We start from the raw sequence: 26,440 nt of genomic DNA on the forward strand, positions 1-26,440 counted from the left end.
CCAGGGCCACGCCACCACGGGCGGCGGGAAAGGGGAGGGGCCACAAGATTTTTTCTTTTTAATGAAAAAAAATATGTTAAAAAATATCAGATTTTTTTAATAATTTTTTTTTAAATAATTTTTCTAAATTTTTAAAATTTTAGATAAAAAAGATTAATTTGTTTAAGAAAAATATTTGAATTTTTTAATGATTTAGAAGAATATATATATATATATATATATATATTGTTTAAAAAAAAATATTAATATTTATTTCTTTAAGTAATCAACATTTTAATCTCAATTTTAGTAGTTTTTTTTTTTGTTAATTTTTTATTTTTTTTTTTTAATTTAATTTGTTTTTTTTTTTATTAATGTTTTTAAATTTTTCTATTTTTACCCACTTAATTTTATAGTTTTTTTTTTCTTTTCCCTATCTTTGTTTTTTTTTCTTTTGCCAATTTTATTTTTTATTTTTTTTCCATTTTTTTAAATATGTTTTTTTTACTATTTATTTGTTTATAATTTTTTTTTGTTTAATTTTTTTTCATCTTTTTTTTATATATTTGATTTTTTTGTTGTTTTTTATTTTTATTTTATGTTTTGTTTTTAGTATATATTTTAATTTATGTTTTGTTATTTTTTTTAACTTTTTTTTTTCTTTTGTGTTTTTTCATTATTTTAATTTTTAATTTTATTTTATGTTTTTATTATTTTTTTTTAAATTTTAATGTTTTCAGTGTCATGATAAAATAATTTACACCATTATTTCGAAATGTTGAAATTTGACCCTTGAAAAAAAAGTGTTCTCAACATCAACACTTTCCGTTTTGGCGTGTTTTTTGGACAATTTTTGTACAAAACATGGTTTTCACTGCCATTTTTAAAACATGTTGAAAATTTACCCTAGAAAAAAAGGTGTTATTCGAGCATCAACACTTTCAGTTTTTAGCATTGTTTTTTATGTTTTTACGGAGTTTTTTGGCCAGAGTTCCCGTTTTGAGTTTATAGTTCCCGTTTCAAAAACATTGTTTATTTCTTCCATGGCATCCTAAATGAGGTTTGCACATGCACTGTGAAGGCAACCAAGACAATGATTTTGGAAGCATTAGGAAAAAAGAAGCGAAGTTTGTGGCAAGAAGCTCCTCCGAGAGGGAGTACAAGGATATTGTTGCTCCACTCTTCGATGGATAAGATCTTGTGTGGCTTAAGGGATTTGAGCACAGATTGAGCAAGAGTGATTGGTGTTTGATAGGGAGAAATTGTTCAAACATCCAGGGCCGTCCTAGATGACCGAGAGAGCTTCTAGTTCCGAAGGATTAGACATTCAGGCAAGGTGAAAGAAGTGGTGTTTCAAGAGGATGTCATGAAATGATATTGTCAAGATGCTCAGAAACAAAAGGTCTCTAGACGCAGTATGCCTTCTTTGAAGAAACATGTTAAGCAGAAGTAGGACTTGCCTACGTGATAGAGGGAGAAAAAGTAGCAAAAGGATTGGTTTCCATGACAGAGGAAGAAGCCAAGATTACCACAAGAAGGCCTACTTCAGTGTCAAGGGGAGTTAGCATCAAAGATTGAGATGAAGGATCTTGGCCTAACGCATTATTTCTTGAGATTGGAGGTGTGGCAGAGCCCAGATGAGATCTTCCTAGGTCAAAGGGAGTACATGTCCAGTTTTTTACGAGATTTGATATGATGAGATATTTTCTTTGCAATAAACACCCCGAGCCAGTATATGGTTGAGCTGAAGTATATACATTGGGTTGCAGAAAAGCATGTAGTACCTGTGTGGTATAGTTGGATATGGAGCAGAAAGGAACAGTGAAGCTTTAGTACATATCCGCAGATGAGCAAATCGCTGACATTCTCTGTCTAAAGTGAAGCTTGTATACTTCAGAAACATGCTTGGCAGAATGTTTCCCTCATTAAGAGGGAGTGATGATGTCTTTGACAAGAACAAGGTAGACAATCCCCTAAAGCCATGAATGACTTTGGCTTGGTCATCACGGATTTTGACCATGGTAGATGAATACATTCCCCTGAGAACCCAGAAGGACTTAACTAGGTCATAAAGGACTTTGATTAGAGATGAATGACGCAAGGGAAATTATAGGATTGGACATAACTTCTCCTAGAAGCCAAAAGGACTTGGCTAGGTCATAAAGGACTTTGACCAAAGGAGATAGATGTAATTCATCTAAAAAGCCATAAAGGACTATGGCTGGGTGAGAGGTGTGACGGTAGATTGTAATATTCCTAATGGAAAAATTTACAGTGATAACAAAAACATGCAAGACAATTCAGCATAAAAAATTCAGTAAACACCAATAAACCATAAATGCCCCCCAAACACGCCAAAATGGGAAATTTTATTATATATAACTGCTAGAGTACAATGCGAAATAGAAAGAGTGCACTTGGGCTTGCACAAGACAAGCTACAAGCCTCAGGTGTTCGATATATCAATGCCCAATAGCTACGGGTGTTTATCTTCCAGAAATCTGTGCTAGCCCTAGTAATTTTGCACTGCTGGTTGTGTTGAGACCCTGATTTAACCCCTCAAATCTACCTAGAAAATTTTGCAAAATTAGATATGAGATCCTTGTCAAAAACCCAAAAAAAACCCAAAAGGGTTTTCTCTAGTTTTGACACTCCAAAATTGACTCCAAATTCCCAACACTTCTCCACTACCAGTGAATTTCGGTCTGCATGAATTTCTATCCTTGCAACCCTCCAAAATAATGGAAATTCTCCCCTTGGCTCACTTCTAACTCCCACACAACAACCCAACTCCAAATACCTATGACCAAGACCACCCACAACAACTCCCTCTCAATTACTGTGCAAGCCTGGGTAGTAATTGCGTAGGCTCAACAAGAGAAATTCGTACTGGTGAGATGGGCTCACTTTTGCTCTGCAATTCTCTCCTCTCCTCCAACAAATTTTGCAAGTAAGTGTCTAGCAAATAGTGTGGCTTCTAGTTCCCGACACCAACTCACTAAGGATAGCATAGCCTAGTTTAGCTTAGAAAATTTGTGGCACCTATGTTATGACTCTCCCTGCCTCCACAAGACAATGGTGAAACCTTCATAGGGTGGCACTCGTAGTCCACCAAAGAGAAGGGTGAGTTTCCTCCTTGGGAAACTCTGGTGCTCAACAACACTTGTGACTTAGCTGAACAGCTTGAGCAACAACAATGTGTTTCAAATGATCAAAAGCCCCTAAAATGAGAGCCTTCCCTCCAATTTGTAGCTAGTTATCCCTCACGCTCCTTGGGGGCTTCACCCATCAAATTTCCTCTCTCGCCCAATTCGAATTCCTCCAAGGGGTGTGTATTCCCTTGGAGTGGCCCCCACTCTCCACGTCCCATCGAATTTCTTGGCTTTTCTAATGTTAGTTGATTTGGGGTAGCATCGGATGTGCTCTAGCCATGAAAATTGGTGGAGAGGCTAAAGCACATGAGATCTCCAAGACCTAGAAATGGTTTGGGAAAATTCCACCAAGTTAGAGAGATATTAAAATAATTAATATTTTTACTAGGGTTCCTAAGTCTAAACTTAAGAAAATTAAAATATTAATGGGTATTAATATAAAACTCAATGAGAATGTTCTAAATGACATGGATCAAGCCAAATCTAATCTTAGCCGTTGATTAGAGGCTTAATCTCCGTCGTTGAAGACTCAATGGAAAAAGTATAAGAGGAGGCTTGAGGGTCAATTGGAGATAAACCAAGATTGATCAGTCAGTTCGATTTTTTGGAGCGAGGTAGCTAAGAAAATTCGAACAAGTGATCTGTTGCAGCGAGTACATAGCAGAGACGCAGAGATAGTGCCTGAAGGTCAGCGCAGTGGCAGAGGGGCTACGCAGAGGTAGCCACGCATAGGCAACCATAGCTACGCAGAGGCAGCATGAGCCACACAGAGGCAACCATAGCTACATAGAGGCAGCAGGAGCCACACAAAGGCAGCCATAGCTACATAGAGGCAGCAGGAGCCATGTAGAGGCAGCTAGAGACTGCGCAGAGGCTGAGGGGCCTGCGTTGGTGACGCAAAAGGGCAGAAAGCTAATGCAGAGAGGCAAAGAGCTGACACGGAGGCTTTAGGAGTGATGTTGAGGCTAGCAGGGCTGACACAGAGCCTAGGAGAAGCGTCGGAAGAACTTTAGTGGGGCAGACTAGTGCTGAGAAGCTGAATATCTTTCTTCGAAGAAGAGGTATTACTATCGTCTAAAGATATCTGTTAGGTGAGCCAGTTCGGCATCCTAGTTGTACGTAAGATTCTACATAATAATAAAACCCTCAGAAGTGATGCACCGGTTTTCCCAAGTTGGGTTTTTCTGGGGACGATTGTCCAAAAATAACGGTGTCCCTCATGTGTTTGTTCCAGTATTTTAGTGGATAATATGTATATGAGTTAAGTCTGCATCTGTGTTTATTTTCAATATTTATATTTATAAATAACTTGTTAATGTAATAAACAAGTAGGAGAATTTAAACCACAGGATGCAGTAGGGATTTCTAATAGGTAAAACTTAGAAATTTCAGCATGGTATTAGAGCGTTGCAGATCACAAGAGGACTGAAGGCACCAACGTAATCAGAAGTATTTGTAGCAGTAGAAGTTGTCCCGAGAGACAGAGCTGCTCCTAAGCAGAAGGCAACAGAGAAGGAGTGATGCAGAGGGCCTGCGTCACCATTTCGAGCCAAATAGAGGGTCAGCGCAAAGGCAGAGAGAGGCGGAAGAGGCTCACGAAGAGCCACGCCATCCTACTCAGTCAGGTAGGCTTGACGTAGTTAGCCAGAGGAGTGATTCAACCTTTGCCGAGATTACGCAGAGCTGGAAGGCTCGGTTCTTCAGTCGCTGGGGCCTAGGGAGCTATGGGCAGATTGTGGATTAGGAAGTTGGGGGGTGTTGTTGTTGTCGAATAAAAATAGTACCTAACGGGACAGAACCAAGGTAGAGGGAGTCGTTGCCTTGACGGATTTCTAGCCAAGAAATCCAGATCCGAGTTGCAGTCGCAAAGAGGATTGGAGAGGAGCGGTTCGACAATTAGCAGGAAGATTTCCAGCAGGGAAATCAGGACTCAAAGGGAGTCTAGGAGAGAACTTCCAGGAGGGAAGTCGAGACTCAAAGGGAGTCTAGAAGAAGAGCAGAGATGGCAGTGCAGAGGAAGATGCTACTAGAGAATCAACTGTGGTTGTATCACAAGCAGAAGGGGGAGCAGATAAATCCGTTCCTCCTCAGATTGCAGGAGATTCGTAACCAACTTACTTCCATAGGGGCCACGCCAGATGAGGAGTTTATGGCGAGGACCACCCAGAATGCAGTCTCCGAGGAGTGGGAGACATTTGTCCAAGGGATTTTGGGCAGAGCTACTCTTCCAGGTTGGGAAGAGATGTGGGCAGCTCTTCGCCAAGAAGAGATCACACTGCTGACCAAGGTAGGGAGTAGTGGCAAAGGTGGTCGAATCATGAAAGAGGAGAAAGAGGAGGATGCAGCTCTCGCATCTACTGGACAGCAGAGGAAGAGGAAGAAGAAGGATATCTCCAAGGTGAAGTGCTTCCATTGTGGGGAGATGGGTCATTATGCATCCCAGTATCCCAGGAAGAAGAAAAAGTGAGAGGCTTCTGACTCCAAGGCAGCTCTAGCTAAGGCAGAGAAAGAAGTCGAGATTGATGACGACTGTTCCATGAGTGCTCATGCACCTTTAGAGAAGAGGTGGGGAGACATCGAGTTGTAGTTAGGAGAACGACAAAAGATGTAGGGGCAGGATCCTTGAGGTGCCAAAACTCTTGGATCATATCCGGCAACGGGAGCCCCAAATCATAGTAGCAAGATGACAAATGTCGGGAAGAATCAAGATGCAGAGTGCAGAGGTTTGTAGCAGGGCAGTGGGGGTTGCAGCAGTGCAAGAGGCACAAAGGTTGCAGTAGTGCGAGAGGCACAGAGGTGTTTGCAGCAGCGCAGAGGCAACAGAGGGAGCAGAGGATAGCAGCAGAGGTAGCTTCAGCATCAAGAGGCTTCCGGACTGACAAGGATGTCAGTAGTTGGGTAGATCAGTTACTTACTTCTTGGTAACTGAGTTGCAGTGCAGCAGTTAGCAGTGGCAATGCTATGGGCAGCATGGGCAGCATGTTGAGAGGGAGATGCAGTATAGATGTAGCAGTGACAGTGGCAGAGCCATGAGCAGTAGTATAGGAGGCAGTAGTGTAGTGGATGTTGGTCAACAGGCCAAGCATCAGCACAAGTACCGGTGCTAAAGGATTAGTGTGATGTTCAGTGGTAGAGCATTATTAGAGCACATTCCTCGCTAAGAGGGAGTATTGATTTGGGGTAGCATCGGATGTGCTCTAGTCGTGAAAATTGGTGGAGAGGCTAAAGCACATGAGATCTCCAAGACCCGGAAATGGTTTGGGAAAATTCCACCCGGTTAGGGAGATATTATGATAATTAATATTTTTAATGGGGTTCCTAAGTCTAAACTTAGGAAAATTAAAATATTAATGGGTATTAATATAGAACTGGGTGAGAATGTTCTAAATGACATGGATCAAGCCAAATCTAATCTTTGTTGTTGATTAGAGACTTAATCTCGGTTGTTGAAGATTCAACAGGAAAAGTATAAGAGGAGGCTTGAGGGTCAGTTGGAGATACACCAAGATTGATCAGTCAGTTCGATTTTCTGGAGCGGGGTAGCTGATAAAATTCGAACAAGTGATCTGTTGCAGCGAGGGGCAGTGAGTACATAGCAAATAGGCAGAGATAGTGCCTGAGGATCAGCGCAGTGGCAAAGAGGTTACGCAAAGGTAGCCATAGCTACGTAGAGGCAACAGGAGCCACACAGAGGCAGCTAGAGATTGCGCAAAGACAGCTAGAGACTACATGGGTGATGCAGAAGGCCAGAAAGCTGACGCAAAGAGGCAGAGGACTGACGTTGAGGCTAGCAGGGTTGACACAGAGCCTAGGAGAAGCGCTGGAAGAAATTTCGTGGGGCAAACTAGTGCTAAGAAGCTGAATATCTGTCTCCGAAGAAGAGGTATTACTGTCGTGTAAAGATCTTTGTTGGGTGAGCCAGTTTAGCACCCTAGTTGTACTGATTCTGCATAATAATAAAACCCTCAAAACTATTGCACGGTTTTCACAAGTTGGGTTTTTCTAGGGACAATTGTACAAAAATAACAGTGTCCCTGGTGTGTTTGTTCCAATATTTTAGTTGATGATCTATATATGAGTTAAGGTTGCATCTCTGTTTAACCTCAGTATTTAAATTTATAAATAACTTGTTAATGTAATAAACAAGTTGGAGAATTTAAACCAGAGGATGCAGTAGGGATTTTTAACTAGAAAGACTTAGAAATTTCAACAATGTTGGGGGTGGTACCTTTATAAATTTTCCTTTTTCACCCACTTTTCCTAAATTTATATGCTAAATATTTGTTAACTACCAAAAATTGCAAAATTGAGAATTCCCTTAGCAAAATTATTAATTGGGGACATGACAGTCCTCCCCACCAAAAATTGCTTGTCCTCAAGAAATGCTTGAACAAGCGCCCCTCTATCAGCTTACCCAAATGGCTACTACAAACGATACCAAGGTCCCAAATGTGCCACTGAGTCATCCCTATCCCCAACACTATCTTGTCATGAAGGAGTCCCTCGATACTAGGACCCCAAGCCGTCCTGGTCAACGTGAAGCACTCATTTCTCCACTCACTATCCAACCTGGTATAGGCACCCAAAGCCCTCTGCATACCATTAGTAAACAAAGCAACATGATCATATAAAGCCTTGCCTGTCTCCTCATTCAGCTTCTCTGTTGAGTCATCCATCTCATGTACTCGGAGGGTGGGCACCCAAAGATACAATCCAACTCTAGTGGAGATAAATCCTTGCCTGCACGAGCTTCCCCTGAACTCCCCCTGTTGGTCATCCCTCCATGCTGGTGAAGTACCCCATGCAAATAAAGAATCACTAAAATCCAATGAAAGGTCGGAATGATCTCCCCCTGTCAAACCCAATTCACCCCCAAAGGTAGCTAAACTGTCAAGTATTGTGATGCCAAGGTCCCAAGCCCATCGCAGGAACAAACTGTCCTATAGACCCTATGACACTCTGGCCACGACTAACTGTTTAACATGCTCATACCAGAGCCTCATTTCCTGCAACTCTCGGCATAATATATGTGATGATTAAGGCTACACCCAACTTGAGAAGAGGACTCAGCAATTCCCGTGCCTATCACTCCATGGTTGGCCCCAATCCTAGACACCCACTTGCCTCGCCATATGATGAAGACCTCGGTGATCCCCCATCTGTCAACATGATAAGCCTCTTTGCACTGCTAGGGACTTCTGCACTTCTAACACTCTCTATCGCTTCATCCGCATCTGTTTCTACCGGCATCCGCCATCCTGCTACTCTCACTTCGAGGTTCCCATAGCCAGGTATAATCCAAGAGTTTGGGTACCTCAAGGATCCTACCCCTCATTGCTTGTAGTCTTCTTGACTATAGCTCGATGTCTCCCCACCTCTTCCCTAGAGGTACATGAGCACTCATGGCACAATCATCATCCTCCTCTACGTCCTTTTCCGCCTTTGTTGGTGTTGCCTTGGAATCAGACACCTCTCCCTTATTCTTCTTCCTCGGACACTGGTTCGCATAATACCCCACTTCCCCATAGTTGAAGCACTTTATCTTGGAGAGGTCTTTTTTCTTCCTCTTCTCCTGCTTTACCGCAGATGCCAGAGCTGCATCCTCTTCCTTCTCTATCTTGACCCGGGCTCCTTTGTTGCTGCTTCCTATCTTGGTCAACAATCTGATCTCTTCTTGGCGAAGAGCCGCTCACAATTCTTCCCAATCTGGAAGATTCACTCTGCCTAGAATACTCTAGACGAATGTCTCCCACTCCTTGGAAACTGCGTTTAGGGCGGTCCTCACCATCAACTCCTAATCCAGCATGGCCCCTATGGAAGTTAGTTGGTCCCGAATCTCATTAAACCCGTCGAGGAAGTGATCTATCTGCTCCCCCTTCTGCATCTGGTATGACCGCAATTGATTCTCCAGTAACATCTTCCTCTGCACGAAAGTGTGCTGATACAATGTCTTCAAGGTGTCCCACATTTTCTTTGCCATATTCTTCTCGGCAATATGTTGGACCACATGATCCTTGACCCCATCAAGGATTATGCATTTCGCCTTGGCCATCGCATCCTCATACTTTTCATTGTCAGCTGGGTCGATTGGGATAGCCACAATTCTCAAGGCGAAGGCCTTGATGCGATGTCTATCTAGAACAGACAGGATCCTGGCCTTCCAAATGACAAAGTTGGACGTCCCATCCGGCCTGTCCTGATCCCTTAGTCCATTCATGGCCATCTCTCTACTCTTCTTTTCAACTCCTTTGAGTCTCTACGTCCTTCCTTGAAATTCTCTGCTAGACCCCCCTTGAGTCTCGATTTCCCTCATGGAAATCCTCTTGCTAACCGTCGAATCACACCTCTCCAATCTCCTATGCACCTACAACACTGATCTGCATTTCGTGGCAAGAAATCCGCCTAGGTAGTAACTCCCTCTACCTTGGTTTTTCCCCGTTAGGTACTGTTCTATCTTGGCAGCAACAACACCCCACCAGCTTCACTCCCCGCAATCTGCCCACAGCTTCCTATGCCCCAGCAACTGAAGGACTGAGCCTCTAGGCTTTGCGCAATCCCGACACTGGCTGAATTTCTCCACTAGCCAACTGCGTCAACCCTCCTGGTCTCTGCGTGGCTCTTCATGAGCCCCTTCTGCCCTCCTCAGCCTCTACGTTGGCCTCTCTCTGGCCCGAACTGATGACGCAATCCCTTTGTGTCAACCCTTCTCTGCTGCTTTCTGCTAGGAACAACTTTTGTCACTCGAGACAATTGTTTCTGCTGCAAATGCTCTGATTCAGTTGGTGCCTTCAGCTCTCCTGTGATCTGCAACCCTCTGATACCATGTTGAAATTTCTAAGTATTACCCGTTAGAAATTTTATCTGTATTCTCTGGTTTATTTCTCCTACTTGTTAATTACAAACAAGTTATTTAACCATATAAACACTGAAATAAACACAATACAGTCTCAACCATCTACAGATCAACAGCTGAAAGAAATAGACAAACACACAAGTGACATCGTTATTTTTGGACAAACATCCCCAGAAAAACCCAACTTGGTAAACCCGATCCAGCAATTTTGAGGGTTATATTATTATGCAGTCTATCTGAGTACCAACTAGGTGCCAAACTAGCTCACTCGAAAGAGAAAATAATCCGGTAGTAATACCTCTCTATTTGGAAGCAGATACTCTGAAAGTCTTCCCCACGAAACCCTCTCCAGCACAATCTGAGGCTCAACGTCAGCCCTCCTAGACTCTGCGTCAGCCCTCTGAGGCACTGTGTAGCCTCTACAGCCCTCTGCATCACTCCTACTGCCTCTGCGTGGATGACGCAGGCCCTTCTAGCCTCTACACAGTCTCTTCTGCCTTTACATGGCCCCCTCTTGCTCAACGTCTGCCTCTCTGCCTCTGCGCTGGACTTCCGACACTATCTTTGCCTCTCTGCCTCGTACTCACTGCCCTTCGCTACAACTCTAATCACTGATTCGATTTCTCTTGGCAAACCTCACTCTAGAAAATCAAATGACTGATCACTCTGGTGTGTTCTCCAACTGACCTCAAGCCTCCTCTTATACTTTTCCTATTGGTCCTTCAACGACCGATATTACATCTCTAATCAACGGCTAAGATTATATTTGGCTCAATACATGTCCTTTAGAACCTTCTAACTCAGTTTTATATTAATACCCATTAATATTTTATTTTTCCTAAGTTTAGACTTCATTAAAAATATTGATTATTTTAATATTTCCTTAACCAGGTAGACTCTGCTCAAACCATTTATGGGTCTTGGAGATCTCATGTGCTTTAGCCTCTCCACCAATTTTCATGGCTAGAGCACATTTGATGCTACCCCAAATCAACATGTATATATACCGTAAGTGGACGCCAAGTATCATGAATATGTCCCAAGCATGCTAATCTGCCTTGCTCCTGCTAGACCATGTCTCTTGATGATACACCTGGACACTGCTCGGAGTTTGGGTACCCTCCTGTAGATGAAGTCTACTGCCCACTATCCCTTAGGCTCTTGTAACGCCTCATACTATCTCGCCAAAAGTGCATCATGTAGCTCCCTCACCATCGACTCCCCAAGTGTGATCCCAGGAGTGGAACCTATGCTACCTCGGCAATAAACAATGCCATCCCTAAGCTTGTATCCCTCAACTCGTGCCTCCACCAAATGTCTCAACTGGAGAGTCCCCTCCTTGCCCATGACACGTGGTGCCTCATTCAACTGCCTAAGGTGGGCTTACCATGTCCTATTGCCTGAACGAAAAGCATCAAGGGGCAACAACCAAACGCTCTGCGACCATAAGCAACACTAGAGGGTGATCGGTGGGTAGGTTGTTGATTTGGGGTAGCATCGGATGTGCTCTAGCCACGAAAATTGGTGGAGAGGCTAAGGCACATGAGATCTCCAATACTCAAAAAGGGTTTGGGCAGATTCTAAACAGTTTGGGAGATATTAAAATAATTAATATTTTTAATGGAGTACCTAAGTCTAAACTTAAGGAAAATAAAATATTAATCTGAATTAATATAAAACTGTGTTAGAATGGTCCAAAAGTCATGGATCAAGCCAGACCTAATCTTAGCCGTTGATTAGGGACCTAATCTCGACCATTGATTTGTCAACAAGAAAAGTATAAGAAGAGGCTTGAGGGTCACTTGGAGAACATACCGAGTTGATCAAGATTTCGATTTTCTGAGGAAAGGTTCGTTGAGGAAGTCGAAAGAGTGATCAAAGTTGCAGCTGAGGGGCAGTGAATACAAAAGCAGAGAGGCAGAGATAGTACCAGGAGGATCAGCACAGAAGCCGGGAGAGAGGGACACAGAGCCAACCAAAGGTTCACACAGAGCCAGCGAGGGCTCACGCAAAGGCAGCCAGGAGTTGCGCAGTGCCTCAGAGAGCCAGTGTGGGTGATGCAGAGGCTCTAAGGGCTGACGCAGTGCCTCCAGAGGCTGACGCAGGGCGAGCTAGGGTGACGCTGGGCAGACGTTGGGCCAGAAAGGGCTGACGCAGTCCCTAGAGGCTGACGCTAGGGTTTTCGTGGGGCAGATTGGAGCTGGGAGCTATCGGAGTGTTTATCCGGGGTTTTAGCTGGAACATCTGTCTCCGACTGAGAGGTACTACTGCCGAGATTATTCTCTGTTGGGTGAGTGAGCCGGTTTTGGCACCCAGATTGTATTCTGAAACTACTAAATAATTAAAACCCTCAGATGGCTGCATCGGTTTTCCCGCATTGGGTTTATCTAGGGACATTAGTCCAAAAATAACGGTGTCACTTGTTTTTGTTTCCTTCAGTTGATGATCTGTAATGTGTTGAGCATATACTTGTATTTATTTCTAGTATTTACATGGTAAATAACTTGTTAATTAACAGAACAAGTAGGTAAGAATAAATCAGTGAAGTACATGAAGGGTTCCTAACAGTTAGACTTAGAAATTCCAACATGGTATCAAAGCATGGTTGCAGATCACAGGAGAACTGAGGACATCAGCCGAGCAGAGCAGCAACAGCAGAAAATAGTTGTCTCGAGTGACAGAAGTTGTTCCTAGTAAAGAAGCAACAAGGAAGGGGTGATGCAGTGCCTACGTCATCAAGTTCGAGCCAAGAAGAGGCAGCGCAAAGGCTGAGGGAGGCAAAGACAGTCTCACGCAGAGGCCAGGAGGACTGACGCAATTGGCTGAGGAAGCTGATTTGCCGGTGCTGGGATTGCGCAGAGCCTAGGAGCTCTAACCTTCAGTTTGATGGGGTTTAGGAGGTTGTGGGTAAGTTGCAAAGTGGAGATGGTGGGGTATTGTAGTCAAAACAATACCTAACAAGGAAAGGCCAAGGAGGAGGGAGTTGCTACCGAGAATTTCTAGCCGAGAAATCTGGATCAATGGTGCAACTGCACTAATGATCAAAGTGGGGGCATCTTGACATTGGCAGAAGGGTTTCTAGGAGGGAAATCAAGGCTCACAGGGAATCACACCAAGAAATTCCAAGAGGGAAGTAGAGGAGCAGTGAGATGGCAGTGAACAGGGTAAGAGACCAGGATAGACTGGACAAAGCCTCAAAATTCATATTCTGGAAGGCCAGAATCCTAACCGTTCTAGACAAAAATCGTGTCAAGCACTTCGCCTTGAGGATGATAGCTATCCCAGTTGACCCAGCTGATAACGACAAGTACGAGGGGGCAATGGCGAGGGCCAAGAGCATCATTCTTGACGGGGTCAAGGACCATGTGGTACCACATATTACCAAAACGGACACAGAAAATGAGATGTGGGAGGCCTTAAAGAAATTGTACAAGCATACTTCTGTGGAGAGAAGGATGTTACTAGAAAATCAACTACGATCATACCAGATGCAGAATGGAGAACAAATCGACCCCTTCCTCGATCAATTGAAGGAGATCCGGGATCAACTGACTTCCATAGGGGCCACGCCAGATCAAGAATTGATGGTGAGAACAACCCTGAACGCAGTCTCAAAAGACTGGGAGGTGTTTGTCCAGAGCATACTGGGCAGGGTGACCCTTCCAAATTGGGAGGAAATGTGGGCTGCTCTTCACCAAGAAGAGATTAGAAGGCTAAGCAAGGCGGGAAGCAGTCCCAAGGGGATCAAAATCAAGAAGGAGGAGGAGATGGATGCTGCGCTAGCATCTAAGGGAAAGCAGGAGTAACAGAAGAAGAAGGACCTCTCCAAGGTCAAATGCTTCCACTGTGGGGAGCTAGGTCATTATGCGACCCAGTGTCTAAGGAAGAAGAGCAAGGGAGAGGCCTCCCAGACCAAGGCTGCGCCAGCAAGGGCAGAGAAGGAAGTGGAGACGGACGATGATTGTGCCATGAGTGCACACACACCACTTGACCGGAAGTGGGGAGACATCGAGCTATAGTCAGACAGACTACAGGCGATGAGGGGCAAGATACTCGAGGTACCCAACTTCTTGGATTAGACCTTGCTACGGGAGCCTCGAAGAGGAGTAGCAGTACTAGCGGATGTTAGTAGAGACAGATGTGGATGGAGCGACAGAGAAAGCTACAGTGCAGGATTCCCAGGATAGTGTGAGGTAGTAGCACGAGAAGCACGGGAGTGTTGCACCAATGCAAGATGGCATAGAGAGGTGTGCAACAGTGCGAGATGCATGGAGTTGTTGCAGCAGCACAAAGGTTAGAGAGGGAGCAATTGAGGGAGTTTCAACATCGAGGGTGTCTCTAGCCTGACAGAGATGTCAAAGTTGGGAGATCAGTTGCTTACTTCTCAGTAGCTAAGTTGCAGTGCAGCAGTTAGCAGTGACAGTGCTATGGGCAGCACAATGCAACAGGATGAGAGGGAGTTGTAGTATGGATGCAGCAGTGGCAGTGGTAGGGCCATGGGTAGCAGTACAGGATGCAGCAGTGCAGATGATGGGCAGCAGGCCTAGCATCAGCACAGGGACCAATGCCGGATGATCAGGGTGATACTCAGTGAGGAGTATTGCTAGAGCACAGTCCTCGCTAAGAGGGAGTGTTGATTTGGGGTAGCATCGGATGTGCTCTAGCCACGAAAATTGGTGGAGAGGCTAAGGCACATGAGATCTCCAATACCCAGAAACAGTTTGGGAGATATTAAAATAATTAATATTTTTAATGGAGTCCCTAACTAATGTGAATTAATATAAAACTGTGTTAGAATGGTCCAAAATTCATGGATCAAGCCAAATCTAATCTCAACTGTTGATTAGGGACTTAATCTCGGTCGTTGATTTGTCAACGAGAAAAGTATAAGAGGAGGCTTGAGGGTCACTTGGAGAACATACCGAGTTGATCAAGATTTCAATTTGCTGGGGTAGGGTTTGTTGAGGAAGTCGAAAGAGTGATCAGAGTTGCAGCTGAGGGGCAATGAATACAGAAGCAGACAGGCAGAGATAGTACCAGGAGGATCAGCACAGAAGCTGGGAGAGAGGGACGCAGAGCCAACCATAGGTTCACGCAGAGCCAGCAAGGGCTCACGCAGAGGTGGCCAGGAGTTGTGCAGTGCCTTAGAGAGCTAGCGTGGGTAACGCAGAGGCTCTAAGGGCTGACGCAGTGCCTCTAGAGGCAGACACAGGGAGAGCTATTGTGACACTAGGCAAATGCTGGGCCAGAAAGGGCTAACGCAGTCCCTAGAGGCTGACACTGGGGTTTTCGTGGGGCGGATTGGAGGTGGGAGTTGTCAAAGTGTTTATCCGGGGTTTTAGTCGGAACATTTGTCTTTGACTGAGAGGTACCACTGCCGAGATTATTCTCTGTTGGGTTTGCCGGTTTTGGCACCCAGATTGTATTCTGAAACAGCTTGATAATTAAAACCCTCAGATAGATACATCGGTTATCCCACACTGGGTTTTTCCGGGGACATTAGTCCAAAAATAACGGTGTCACTTGTGTGCTTGTTTATGTTTCCTTCAATTGATGATCTATAATGTGTTGGCATGTACTTGTATTTATTTCCAGTATTTACATGGTAAATAACTTGTTAATTAAAAGAACAAGCAGGTAAGAATAAATCAGTAAAGTACATGAAGGGTTTCTAACAATTAGACTTAGAAATTCCAACATAGGTCCCCAAGGGTACGACCAAGAGTCTGTAAGGATACCGAAGAGTAATCGTATGGATGTTCCTCTCTCTGTCTCGGATCTGCTAATAACCCAATCGAAGACCTTTCTCTGATGAACATGGCATCCCTAGAAGCTCAACCTATCCTCATTGATCCGGGGTGAGCTGCACCCAATGGAACGCCTAATGTCCCTATCCATAAGTCCCATTAGAGGCAACGCTCCAAGAGCCCACTGTCGCACCATATGCCACTGCATACCACCAAGTATCCTCATACTCCACAACATGCCATTGTACCCTACAACCTATCCCTGTACACCATTGGATACCTCGTGCTACTGATGCAACATACTGTATCATCTCATATCATGCCTGTGTCATTGTACCCGGCACTCCCCATGTGTACTTAGTGCAATGGGAGTTTCTCCTCCTACTCCACAATGCACGCGAACATGCTATAGGCTATAGCAAATAACCATGCCTTTCCCTGCTCCTCTGTAGGCCACTACTCATCATTGTATGCTCCTACACATCCCTAGATGTCATGGCCTAAAGTTGTGACAACACACGTTGACCCACACCCGACTATCATCATCACCTCCACCGTCGCATCATCATACCCTCCGATGAATGGATCTCCCCTCCAAATCCTTCTAGAGGGACCTGAGAAGTAAATCTCCCTAGGTACTAGTAGCGATGCCACCACTGCTCTACTCTTATGTGTCCTCTATGCCCCACATAACTGTGGAGAATCCCCAACCCCATACAAGGCACTATCTGGTGGCCTGCCAATACCACCTCCTCCAACAATCTCCTGTCAGAGTGTGTTGAGTATCTCGTGAGCCCATGCATAACCAGCATAACCCGATGACCCATGGAGTTCCCTCACACACTCACTGGCCACTGGTGCTCACTGAAATTTCCTAAACAAATGTGTGCTCTCGACTGCCAGGTCAACTATACCACCACCAATGCCATAGTCAATCTATGTATCTGGCAAATGGTAGGTAGTCCCACCTAGATCCCAATGCCAACTTGGGCCTCTGGTATCCCTGATACCTAAACATGCATGTTGACTCTCACTCTGGCCTATAACCGACTCCATATGCCTAGCCCACTCCACCGAGTACAAACTAAAAATCTCTCACCATCTGACCCCAAGGAAACGATCAAAAGCACAAACCCTTGTACACTGAACTAGTCATCCAACCTGTAAACATTGCGCGCTGCGCAACTCATGTCACCTCGTCTTGCCACGCTGGTCAACACATATAATATGTCTAAGTAACTCCACCTCTCTCTCCCCTGTATAGAGGTAACCTAGCAATGCTGCAAACCCCATCTATATAGGACTAAAGAGAGCTATTGTCTGGAAGTATTGCAGTTCTGCTAACTGTTTGTGCATTTAACTGGTCTAAATCGGTGGCTGACCCAATGATGACTGCTCGTTCTTCTCTGCCATGGGCTCTACATGGGTCACAACCTGCCCCTCCATGACTAGCTCATGTCCCTCTATGTGTTCTCCATGTTGTTGTAGGTTGTTGCCATCAGGGAACTCAGTCATGGCTCCGAGTACCTTTGTGTCTTCTAGCACCTCACCTAGGGACGACACCTCATCAACATATGGCTCTAGGGGTGTAGGCTCTACTCTCTCCACCAAGGTGTAAAATGGTGCTATCAAAGAAGTCTCCAACAACGGTGAGTCTTGTGCCTCACTAGGTATATCAATGTGCCCCTCACTATCTTGCGTATCCTCATGCTCAACCTCCTCCTCAAGTTCTTGACATCTAAAGCCTAGTCTCCACCAACAGAAACACCCCCTGGTCTCACCCTTTAACTGCCCTCCTTTATAGGATGATCTCATCCTTAAACCATGCTTCTCCTTTGGCTCATCCAGAAAATGAGGCATAGTAGGAAAACCAAATTGACCATACGTATGGGTGTTGTAAACCAAATTGGCCATACATATGGGTGTTGTACTACTCAGTTGTGCGCGCATGCACATGGCTTCTCTGCTGAGTATGACTCAACGTCCCCACTTTTTGTTGCATCCTCGCTATGACCTGTTGGTTTTGCCTCCTCAACTGTTGGTTCTGCCTCATCAACTACTCCATGATCCCCTGTGTACTCTTCCCTTTTTGTGTCATTGGAGTGCCCATAAATTCACTAGTCACAATGCATGCATGGCCAAAACCTCCATGATCTTGCTAGCTCCCCCACAACTAGCCAAGATCATGCTTTGATACCACTGTAATATTCCTAATGGAAAAATTTATAGTGATAACAAAATTTGCAAGACAATTCAGCAAAAAACACCAATAAACCATAAATGCTCCCAAACATGCCAAAATGAGCAATTTTATTATATATAACTGTTGGAGTACAATGTGAAATAGAAAGAGTGAACTTGGGCTTGCACAAGGCAATCTACAAGCCTCAGGTGTTTATCTTCTACAAATCTGTGTTGGCCCTAGTGATTTTGCTGCTAGCACTGCTGTTTGTGTTGAGACCCTGATTTTACCCCTCAAATCTGCCCAAAAGATTCTACAAAATAATATATGAGATCCTTGTCAAAAACCCAGAAAAACCCAAAAAAGATTTTCTCTAGTTTTAATGCCCCAAAATTGACCCCAAATTCCCAACACTTCTCCACGACCAATGAATTTTGGTATGCGGGAATTTTTGTCTTTACAACCCTCCAAAATAGTGGAAAATATCCCCTTGGCTCACTTCTAAGTTCTAACTCCCACACAAAAACCCAACTCCAAATTCCTCTGACTAAGACCATCTACAATAGCGCCCTCTCAATTACTGCGTAGGCCTGCGTACTAATAGCGTAGACTCAACAAGAGAAATTCGTACTAGTGAGATGAGCTCACTTCAACTCTGCAATTCTCTCCTCTCCTCCAGCAAATTCTGCAAGTAGTGTCCAGCAAATGGTGTGGCTTCTAATTCCCGACACCAACTCCCCAAAGGATAGCGTAGCTCTGATTCTGCATCCCAGTTTAGCTCAGAAAATTCGTGGCACTTGTGTTATGCCTCTCCCTGCCTCCACAAGACAATGGTGAAACCTTCCTAGGGTGGCACTCGTAGTCCACCGAAGAGAAGGGTGAGTTTCCTCCTTGGGAAACTCTGGTGCTCAACAACACTTGTGACTCAACTGAACAACTTGAGCAACAACAAAGTTTGTCAAATGATCAAAAGCCCCTAAAATGAGAGCCTCACCTCCAATTTATAGCTAGCCATCCCTCATGCTCCTTGTGGGCTCCACCCATCAAATTCCCTCTCTCACCCAATTCGAATTCCTCCAAGGGGTGTATATTCCCTTGGAGTGGCCCCCACTCTCCACTTCCCATCAAATTTCTTGGCTTTTCTAATGTTTGGGGGTGACACCTTTATAAATTTTCCTTTTTCACCCACTTTTCCTAAGTTTATATGCCAAATATTTATTAACTGCCAAAAATTGCAAAATTGAGAATTCCCTTAGCAAAATTATTAATTGGGGACATGACATGGATCCTCTCCTATAAGCCAGAAAGACTCAGCTAGGTCTTAAAGGACTTTGACCAAAGAAGATTGACACATTTGCCCAAGGAACCATAAAGGACTTTGGCAAAAGACCCTAGTTACTCATATTTCCTTCTCAAGGATGGAGTGATCTATAAACGTGCACATGAAAAGTTACATTGCCCATTCCAAGATGGATTCATTTATAGACATACATCATCATGGCATGCTCATGGACTTTTCAAGAATAAATTTCAGTTAAGGGGAAATATGTTGCAGCCAAGGAGAATACCTCCCTTACTAAGGGGAGTGTTGATTTTTTGTGTAGTATCGGGAGTTATTCCCGCCAATGTTATCGGAATCGGTGGAACTGATCAGTCAAGCCGTTTTTGGCCTAAAACCAGTTGAACTGGAATAGGTCGTTTGGGTACCAAACCGGTCGATTCAAGACCGGTTCCGTGCAGTTTGTACCTATGCAGGCCAGCGGAAAAAAATGGTTTTTTATTTATTTTTTATTTTTTCAATTGGTTGGCCCACTTCTAATTTTCCCGTAGGCTAGCCTAATAATCAAGCCCATGGCCCTAGTATTTCTATGCAACTCATGGTAATGTTAAGAATTGGTAATGTTAAATTCTTAAAGTAAAAGGATGAAAATAAAAGATAAAGGGGAATCATTTTACTTAAAGTTTAACATTACCATGAAATGGCTCAGGATGTTTGAGAGTGGTTCCAACCTCATTGGATTTCATATGCAGAAAGTAGAATTTTAGATTTCACTCAAAATCTAGCAGGCTAAACAATTTTTCAGGCCCTTCAGAATTGGTGGGATTGCAATGTTTCCATTGGATTTTGTCATGTATGAGAGTATGGAACTAGTATTTAATAAAGAGCACCAATCGCTCTATGTACTTTGATGTTAGTGGCATTGGTTGTCGAACTCCTCTATCATGACTCTACTGAAAATGTACCCATCACTCAAACAAAATCTTGACATGACATGCTATGTTTTTTCTATCTTATTTTAAGGCCTAAATGGTTATAGTGATGACGAAGACCCCAATATAGGCAATGATTTTGATAATATGTAGGCGTTTGTTGTAGCATGATTTTTTGTTGGATGCTAGAGGCCATCTAGAGCCGATTTGTTGATGTATTTTCAGTTCAGAGTTGGATTGCACTCTATGCTACTTTGGTTATGTGCACCCTTACATGCTATGTAAATGAGAACTTTTGCATATTTTTGTATAAGTGGTTTGGATTCATATGGATGCACATGAATAATATATGTTTTTCTTTAAAATACGAATATTTTATGTGTTTTTGGTAAACCAGTTTTTTACTGGTTCCAATCAGCTCCGGTTGACAAGTTTTTTTGGTTCGGTTACCAAGTCGGGTTCTGATAATATTGATTCTGCATGCCAAGAGGCCTCATAGTCATCCTAGAAAATTTATGAAAATTAAAATAAACATAAATTTTATTTTTTTGGTTTCATGTAAACTAAAAAAGGACGAGTTATCCCCACCATGGAAGGGTGTGTCTCTTGGGGTAAATGCGCCCATTCAACTTGTATATATATATATATATAGATGATGTGACACTTCATTTGATCACTCAGTCATCATCATCTCTCTTCTATATTAGCCACACATGGGAGCAGATAGAGGACGAATTTGATTGAAGCTTGGACTTGGATTTTTGGCACAATTTTTCTGGACAATTTTAGAATTGTAAACCTTGCTGAAGAATAATGTCTCCTAAGAAGAAAAGTTGTTGGGTTTTTTTCCAAGGTTGGTTTTTCCCAAGGTAAATTTATTGTTTCTATTGTGCATGGTTTTCTCTTTATGATACTATAGCTTTCACTACATTATTATTGAGATTTTCTACATATAATTGCTCAATGATATAAGTGGCATAAGATAAATTGATTGGAAATCATTAGGAAGTAATTATCAGATCAAAAGATTGGTTCTACTATGCATCCTAGTAGAAAATTCAACACAAAATGACTATCAATCTAGGTTCAACTGCCTATAAACAATACACACAAACATAGAATCTATCCTTCTTTGTCACAAAATAATTGGTGTGCCCCAAGGAGAAACACTAGAACTTATGATGCCCAAATTCAATGATTCTTGAAGTTGCACTTGTATTTCACGTAGCTCATGTGTAGTCATGCAAAAAGGAGCCTTGGAAATAGGGTTTTACCAAATCTAAGTTCAATAGAAAAAGCAATTTCCTACTTTGGTGGTAGTCCTCGGTGCTCATTAGGAAAAACATCAAAGAACACTGACAAAACCATATATGATTCCAAAGATAATTGATCCACTTCATTCAAAGTTGTAACTGCAAAAATTTAGCAACCCTTATTTAAATTGCACTTCATTTGTTGAGCTGAATTGAATCTCAATGACATGGGTCTCTTCTTCCCACAAAGAACCACAAACTATCCTACATCATCGATAAAATGTAGAACCTTGACGCAAAAATACAAAACAACCCAATGAGATTCTAGCGAATCCATTCCTATGATTAGATCATAAGTCCCAAGAGAAATTCCATAAAGATTTATAACAATAGTACATACCCCCAAGTCTAAAGTACATCCCTTTACCAAGGGACCCACATTTTTCAGTACGTCTTGAAGCCATTTCGACTTGAACAAAATCTCTATGCTTTATTGCTACTAGCCAACATCTTACTAAAGAACTAGGTGAAAAGTTATAGTCATGCCAAAATCAAAAGACCTGTGCCATACCAAAAGCGAAAGAGAAGACCTGTGGAACCTCAGGCTCATCCAAAAATCTCAGACCAATCTCCACCATCTAAAGTACCTTTTGAAGATCAACTCAATGGGATATATATATTTGTATATATGAAGGGTCACGACCCTTGGAGGAAGTTGACATGAATCCTTTTGAAGCCGACCTTGAAATTCGGCAGGAAACTTAAAATTTAAATTCAAATTTTTTCTATAAGTGCAAATAAAATTTGTGCCAAATAATAATAATTTCTTTATCAATTTTGAGTTTCACCTTTGGGGTTTAATGGGTTTCTCAAGGAAAATTATTCCCAAAGCTGCCCCATTATTTAACAGGGGCATTTTGTAGCACTAGCAATGGGATTTGTTCAAATTGTATAATGGATTCTAGAAGGGGTTTTATGTAGAACTTTTAATTTTATTGTATGGGTCTATATGGTTCTTATGAATTTTTAAGAACATTATTGATCCAAATTAAAAACCATAAGAAGCATTGAGATCAAAGCTAAGAGACGGGCCTTGGTAGAATTAGTTGACGATAGTACTTTCTAGTTGTGACACTAACATTGCAGGGATGATTGTGGTTTACATGCATATTTTTTATCAGAGCATCTAGGGTTTGAGATAGTAGAGAGTTTCTCTGGTCTTGTAGAAAAAGTTGAGACAACTTAAGGTTGGGCATAGAACAAACTTATGGCACATTGGTGACAGCAATGCTATTTATGCAGTATTGTGACAATGATATTGTTGAAGCAGTGGTTGAGCAACATATTCAGTGTGATCTATCCTACTCGTTTATCTTCTTTCTTAAGGTTGTAGGGTGTGCAAGGTAGGAGAGTGGAGTCTCTTTCAAGTCAAAGCCTGAGAACACTTTAGGGTGGTAGGGTGGTGCTAGGGCAGGTTGGAGCCTACACAAGGCATTGGAGTCACCTTCCAGTCAGAGTTAGTAAACAGGGTGTTGGAGCATCCTTTAGGCTGGAGCCTGTAAACCACGGCATTGGAGCGTCCTTCCAATTGGAGCTGACAAACTAGGGGGTTGGAGCCTTTTTTAGTTGGAGCTGAAAATCTTGGAAGTTGAAGCTTCCTAGTTGATGTAAATTATGGAAGACAAATATTAAGAAGGGTTTGATGGTTTTTCTCCCGAAATGGTTTCCACCTAAAAAATATCTGGTGCACTGTCTTTGTTATTGTGCACTGTTGAATGGTGTTGATGACTACTTTATGTTTATCTGATACCGGTAGGTGATCTGCAATGGAACCCTAAACTGGATCTTCAACCACAGGCTCGAACTAGGTGGGCGGTATCCAAGAAGATCTTGTGTCACAACTGGATATACAACGGAATACCGAGCTGGATCCCGAACAACTAGATCTATTACTATCGCTTATGGATAGGCAGTAGTTGTTCGAGCAGTTGGCTTCGTTTACTCATAAACAGAGATTGCATTCTCCCTCTAGCTGACTAATGCTCTAAGTGGTAAGTAGTTCTGCTTCACGCTAGCGTACAGGAACCAGCCAGCTCACTAAGCTAAGCCAGGCCTCGCTAAGCCAATAAGGCAATATTCCATCTTCCCTCCAGATGGGCTGACATACCCTAGCACTTATTCTCTTGGGCTGCCTCAGAAGGCATCGACTCAGTTCTATGGTCACTTCACCCCCCTGAAGGAGAAGGGAGATATCTTGCTTTGAGCTGAGGAGTCTTGCTAGTGTGATACTAGTTTGTGGAGGATGGATATATATAAAGTTTTCAGCTATCCAAAATTGTCTATGTACAGAATTGAATTTCACTGCCCATTGTCTTCATGGTTTTGTAATCTTGATGTCTCACTGAGTCGACATCTGTTAAGGAGGAATGGTTAAGGGTTTTAGCAATGATATTGAAGAACACAAGACAGACTTTACTGCTGTCATAGAAGTAAATTTCAGATCTAGTTTATGCACTATAAGATTGCCCTGGAAGGCTGAAACTTTGTGCCATAAGATTAGCATCCTTTATCTTGGATTGTCTTGGTGATTGGGGTTGTGGAGTGAATTACTGTCTGCTGCTTCTGCAGTTTTATGTATAATTCAGATCAGCTCTAAGGCTGAAAATTGACAGGGTTAATATCTGAGAAACCTCCTTGTGAAGTGAAATTTTTGAAGTTGCATTAGTTGTCCTAGTTCAAAAAAATTCTGCATATCATATGTATGATGGAGTCTTCTTGGTGAATATAAATGCAAGTGCTTACCCATGTCAATTAATTCACTGCAGTTAATGTATAAGAATACTTAAATAGATTTTTCAAGCCCTTTCCACTCTAGGAATCATTCTGGATGTATAAAATGATGTAAATCTTCTGGTTGATTTTTGCGCAAATCCACAATATAGTGCTCATTTTGTGAATATTTACATTTCATGCAAGCCCCGAAAATATAGCATTTAATTGACAATTTAATTTTCAGTGTAAGTGAGAAACAAAAAAACAATGCAGAAACACTAATACAAGAACAAGGAAGTTCAACTCTTACAAGTTTAAAACCTGCCTTAGACTCACAAAAATTTTGAAGTATATTTTGCTTTGGATCCACAGCTAAAGAAGAGGGCTGCGACGATCACATAAAATGGTTGTAGAATCCTGGTTTCAAAAATTTCTAGGGTGCCTAAATCCTCAATCAGTCAACCTACCATTATATTGGCCAAACTTGATCAGAAATTTATGCCATGTGAAATTTGAATAACCCTCACAAAATTAGTGGGTTTCAACCATTATCTTAGGTGCAAGAAAGAGTCCATCAAATCCACCTATTATCTAGATCTATCTTATTGGAAGCATACGAAAAGCCTCATCTTTTTCCAAGTTTTTCTTCCTTTTTTTGGAGAATAGAAAGTACTCATATTGTTGCTGAATATAACTATAGTGTCATGAAACTGACCATCATTCCCGTCCTATGGCAATCATAATTTATATTCCTTGTATATAGGGATAAAAGGATCTCTAACTTGTCTATGAAATGATGATGATTATAATGAATATACTGTCCTAATTCCCTTTTCCTTTGCTTTAATTTTGTATATCATCTATATAATGAATATGTAAGGTCCATGGAACTACATTATGATTCATGAATGCAACATTTACAAAGAGTTCCCTTTAGAAATCTAAAATCACGATCCTCTAGATTTTGTTCCTAACAATGTTCATCATTAGAAGAATGGTCTTCAATTTTTCATGACCTCGAAATATAACATGAAAAACGTGTTTATAAATCACAACGAAATATTCTTTACTAGACAAATCCATTCATTTGTTTTCGCCACTAACAAAAATAATAAAGTGGAATGCTGCTTGTAAAACAAACTTAAAACCTCCTGCAGATAGCACTCTATTCATTTCGTACAAAAGCAAAAAGGAAGCAAACTTAACAGACTATGAACCACAATTCATGTACCTGCTCGCCTTGATCATCACAGTAGCCTAAAAGTGAAACAAGGTTCCGATGGTGCACTCGAGATAACAACTCTATTTCATTCGAGAATTCTCTTTCTCCTTGCAAAGATCCCTCTTGGGCACGCTTTATAGCTACTCTTGTACCATCATTCAAAATGCCTTTGTAAACCTTACCATAGCCACCTTGTCCAATTTGCATAGAAGCACTAAAATTATTTGTAGCTAATGATATCTCCTCAAAATCAAAATCTTTGACGCCTGCTACTTTGACTCGCTTTTTTGCTGTAATGGGAATAAACAACCATACTTAAGATTGGCATCAAAGCTAGGATGATAAATTGGTTAAATTCAAGCATCTCATGTCTCTGTTAGAAAAATATTCATTCTAGATAGCATCTTTTCAATTTAGGAATACGAAAAAAGGATTTATATGAAACAACAATCCAATTGTTTGAGAGAGTTTGTAACTATACATAAGAGGAGAAACGCAACATAAATAAAATTGATATTCATAGCTTCAAGGCAAACAATTAGGATGGCATCATATCCTTCTTTATGCTGATCACTGCAACATTTATTGAGGTAGGACTTAGATGCATATGTAGCAAATAGAAGATTACAATTAGATTGCAATTTTTGGCATGCATGACAAGTGCTAGTGCTAGCTTCATATACATCTATACCCATATACCTTCCTATGAAAAAAGGAGTTATTGTGGAGCAGCTAACCTACCAAGCAATTTTTTTCTGGAAGCAACTTTACTATATTTTGCATGCCGCTTGAAAATCAAAGCCAGAATAATCGCAGAAACAATGGCTGTACCAAATATAGTCCCAATCAAAATTCCTGCAAGAGCACGCTTGCTCAAGCCAGATCCACCAGTACCCAGTTCCACTGTAACAAATAACAATACATCAGAACCATATTTCCAGCTTCATAGATGTAAATGAATCCCTTTCTTATACTATATCTTCACTTCAAAGGAAGTGAACAAGCACATCCGTTCGACTACAAAAACAAGAACAAATCTTGAAAACTAGGTGACTTGCACTATGAACAG

The 26,440-nt window shown here is 42.2% G+C and overlaps 1 protein-coding gene across 2 annotated transcripts in view; it reads right to left on the minus strand.

Moving 5' to 3' along the window:
* LOC149194248 (putative LRR receptor-like serine/threonine-protein kinase At1g06840) overlaps positions 1-26,440 on the minus strand; it is a 281,247-nt gene that overhangs the window by 64,540 nt on the left and 190,267 nt on the right. For both annotated transcript variants that reach the window (XM_089405064.1, XM_089405065.1), the window contains 2 exons: positions 26,113-26,274; positions 25,381-25,661 (listed from right to left, as the gene is read on the minus strand). In XM_089405064.1, the coding sequence (XP_089261190.1) occupies positions 25,381-25,661; positions 26,113-26,274 (443 nt within the window). The remainder of the gene's footprint in view (positions 1-25,380; positions 25,662-26,112; positions 26,275-26,440) is intronic.

The sequence above is a fragment of the Pinus tabuliformis genome, chromosome 2_2 (genome assembly GCF_031772625.1).
Source record: "Pinus tabuliformis cultivar Carrire ecotype Pingquan chromosome 2_2, CPIR1, whole genome shotgun sequence".
NCBI classification, from domain to species: Eukaryota; Viridiplantae; Streptophyta; class Pinopsida; order Pinales; family Pinaceae; genus Pinus; species Pinus tabuliformis.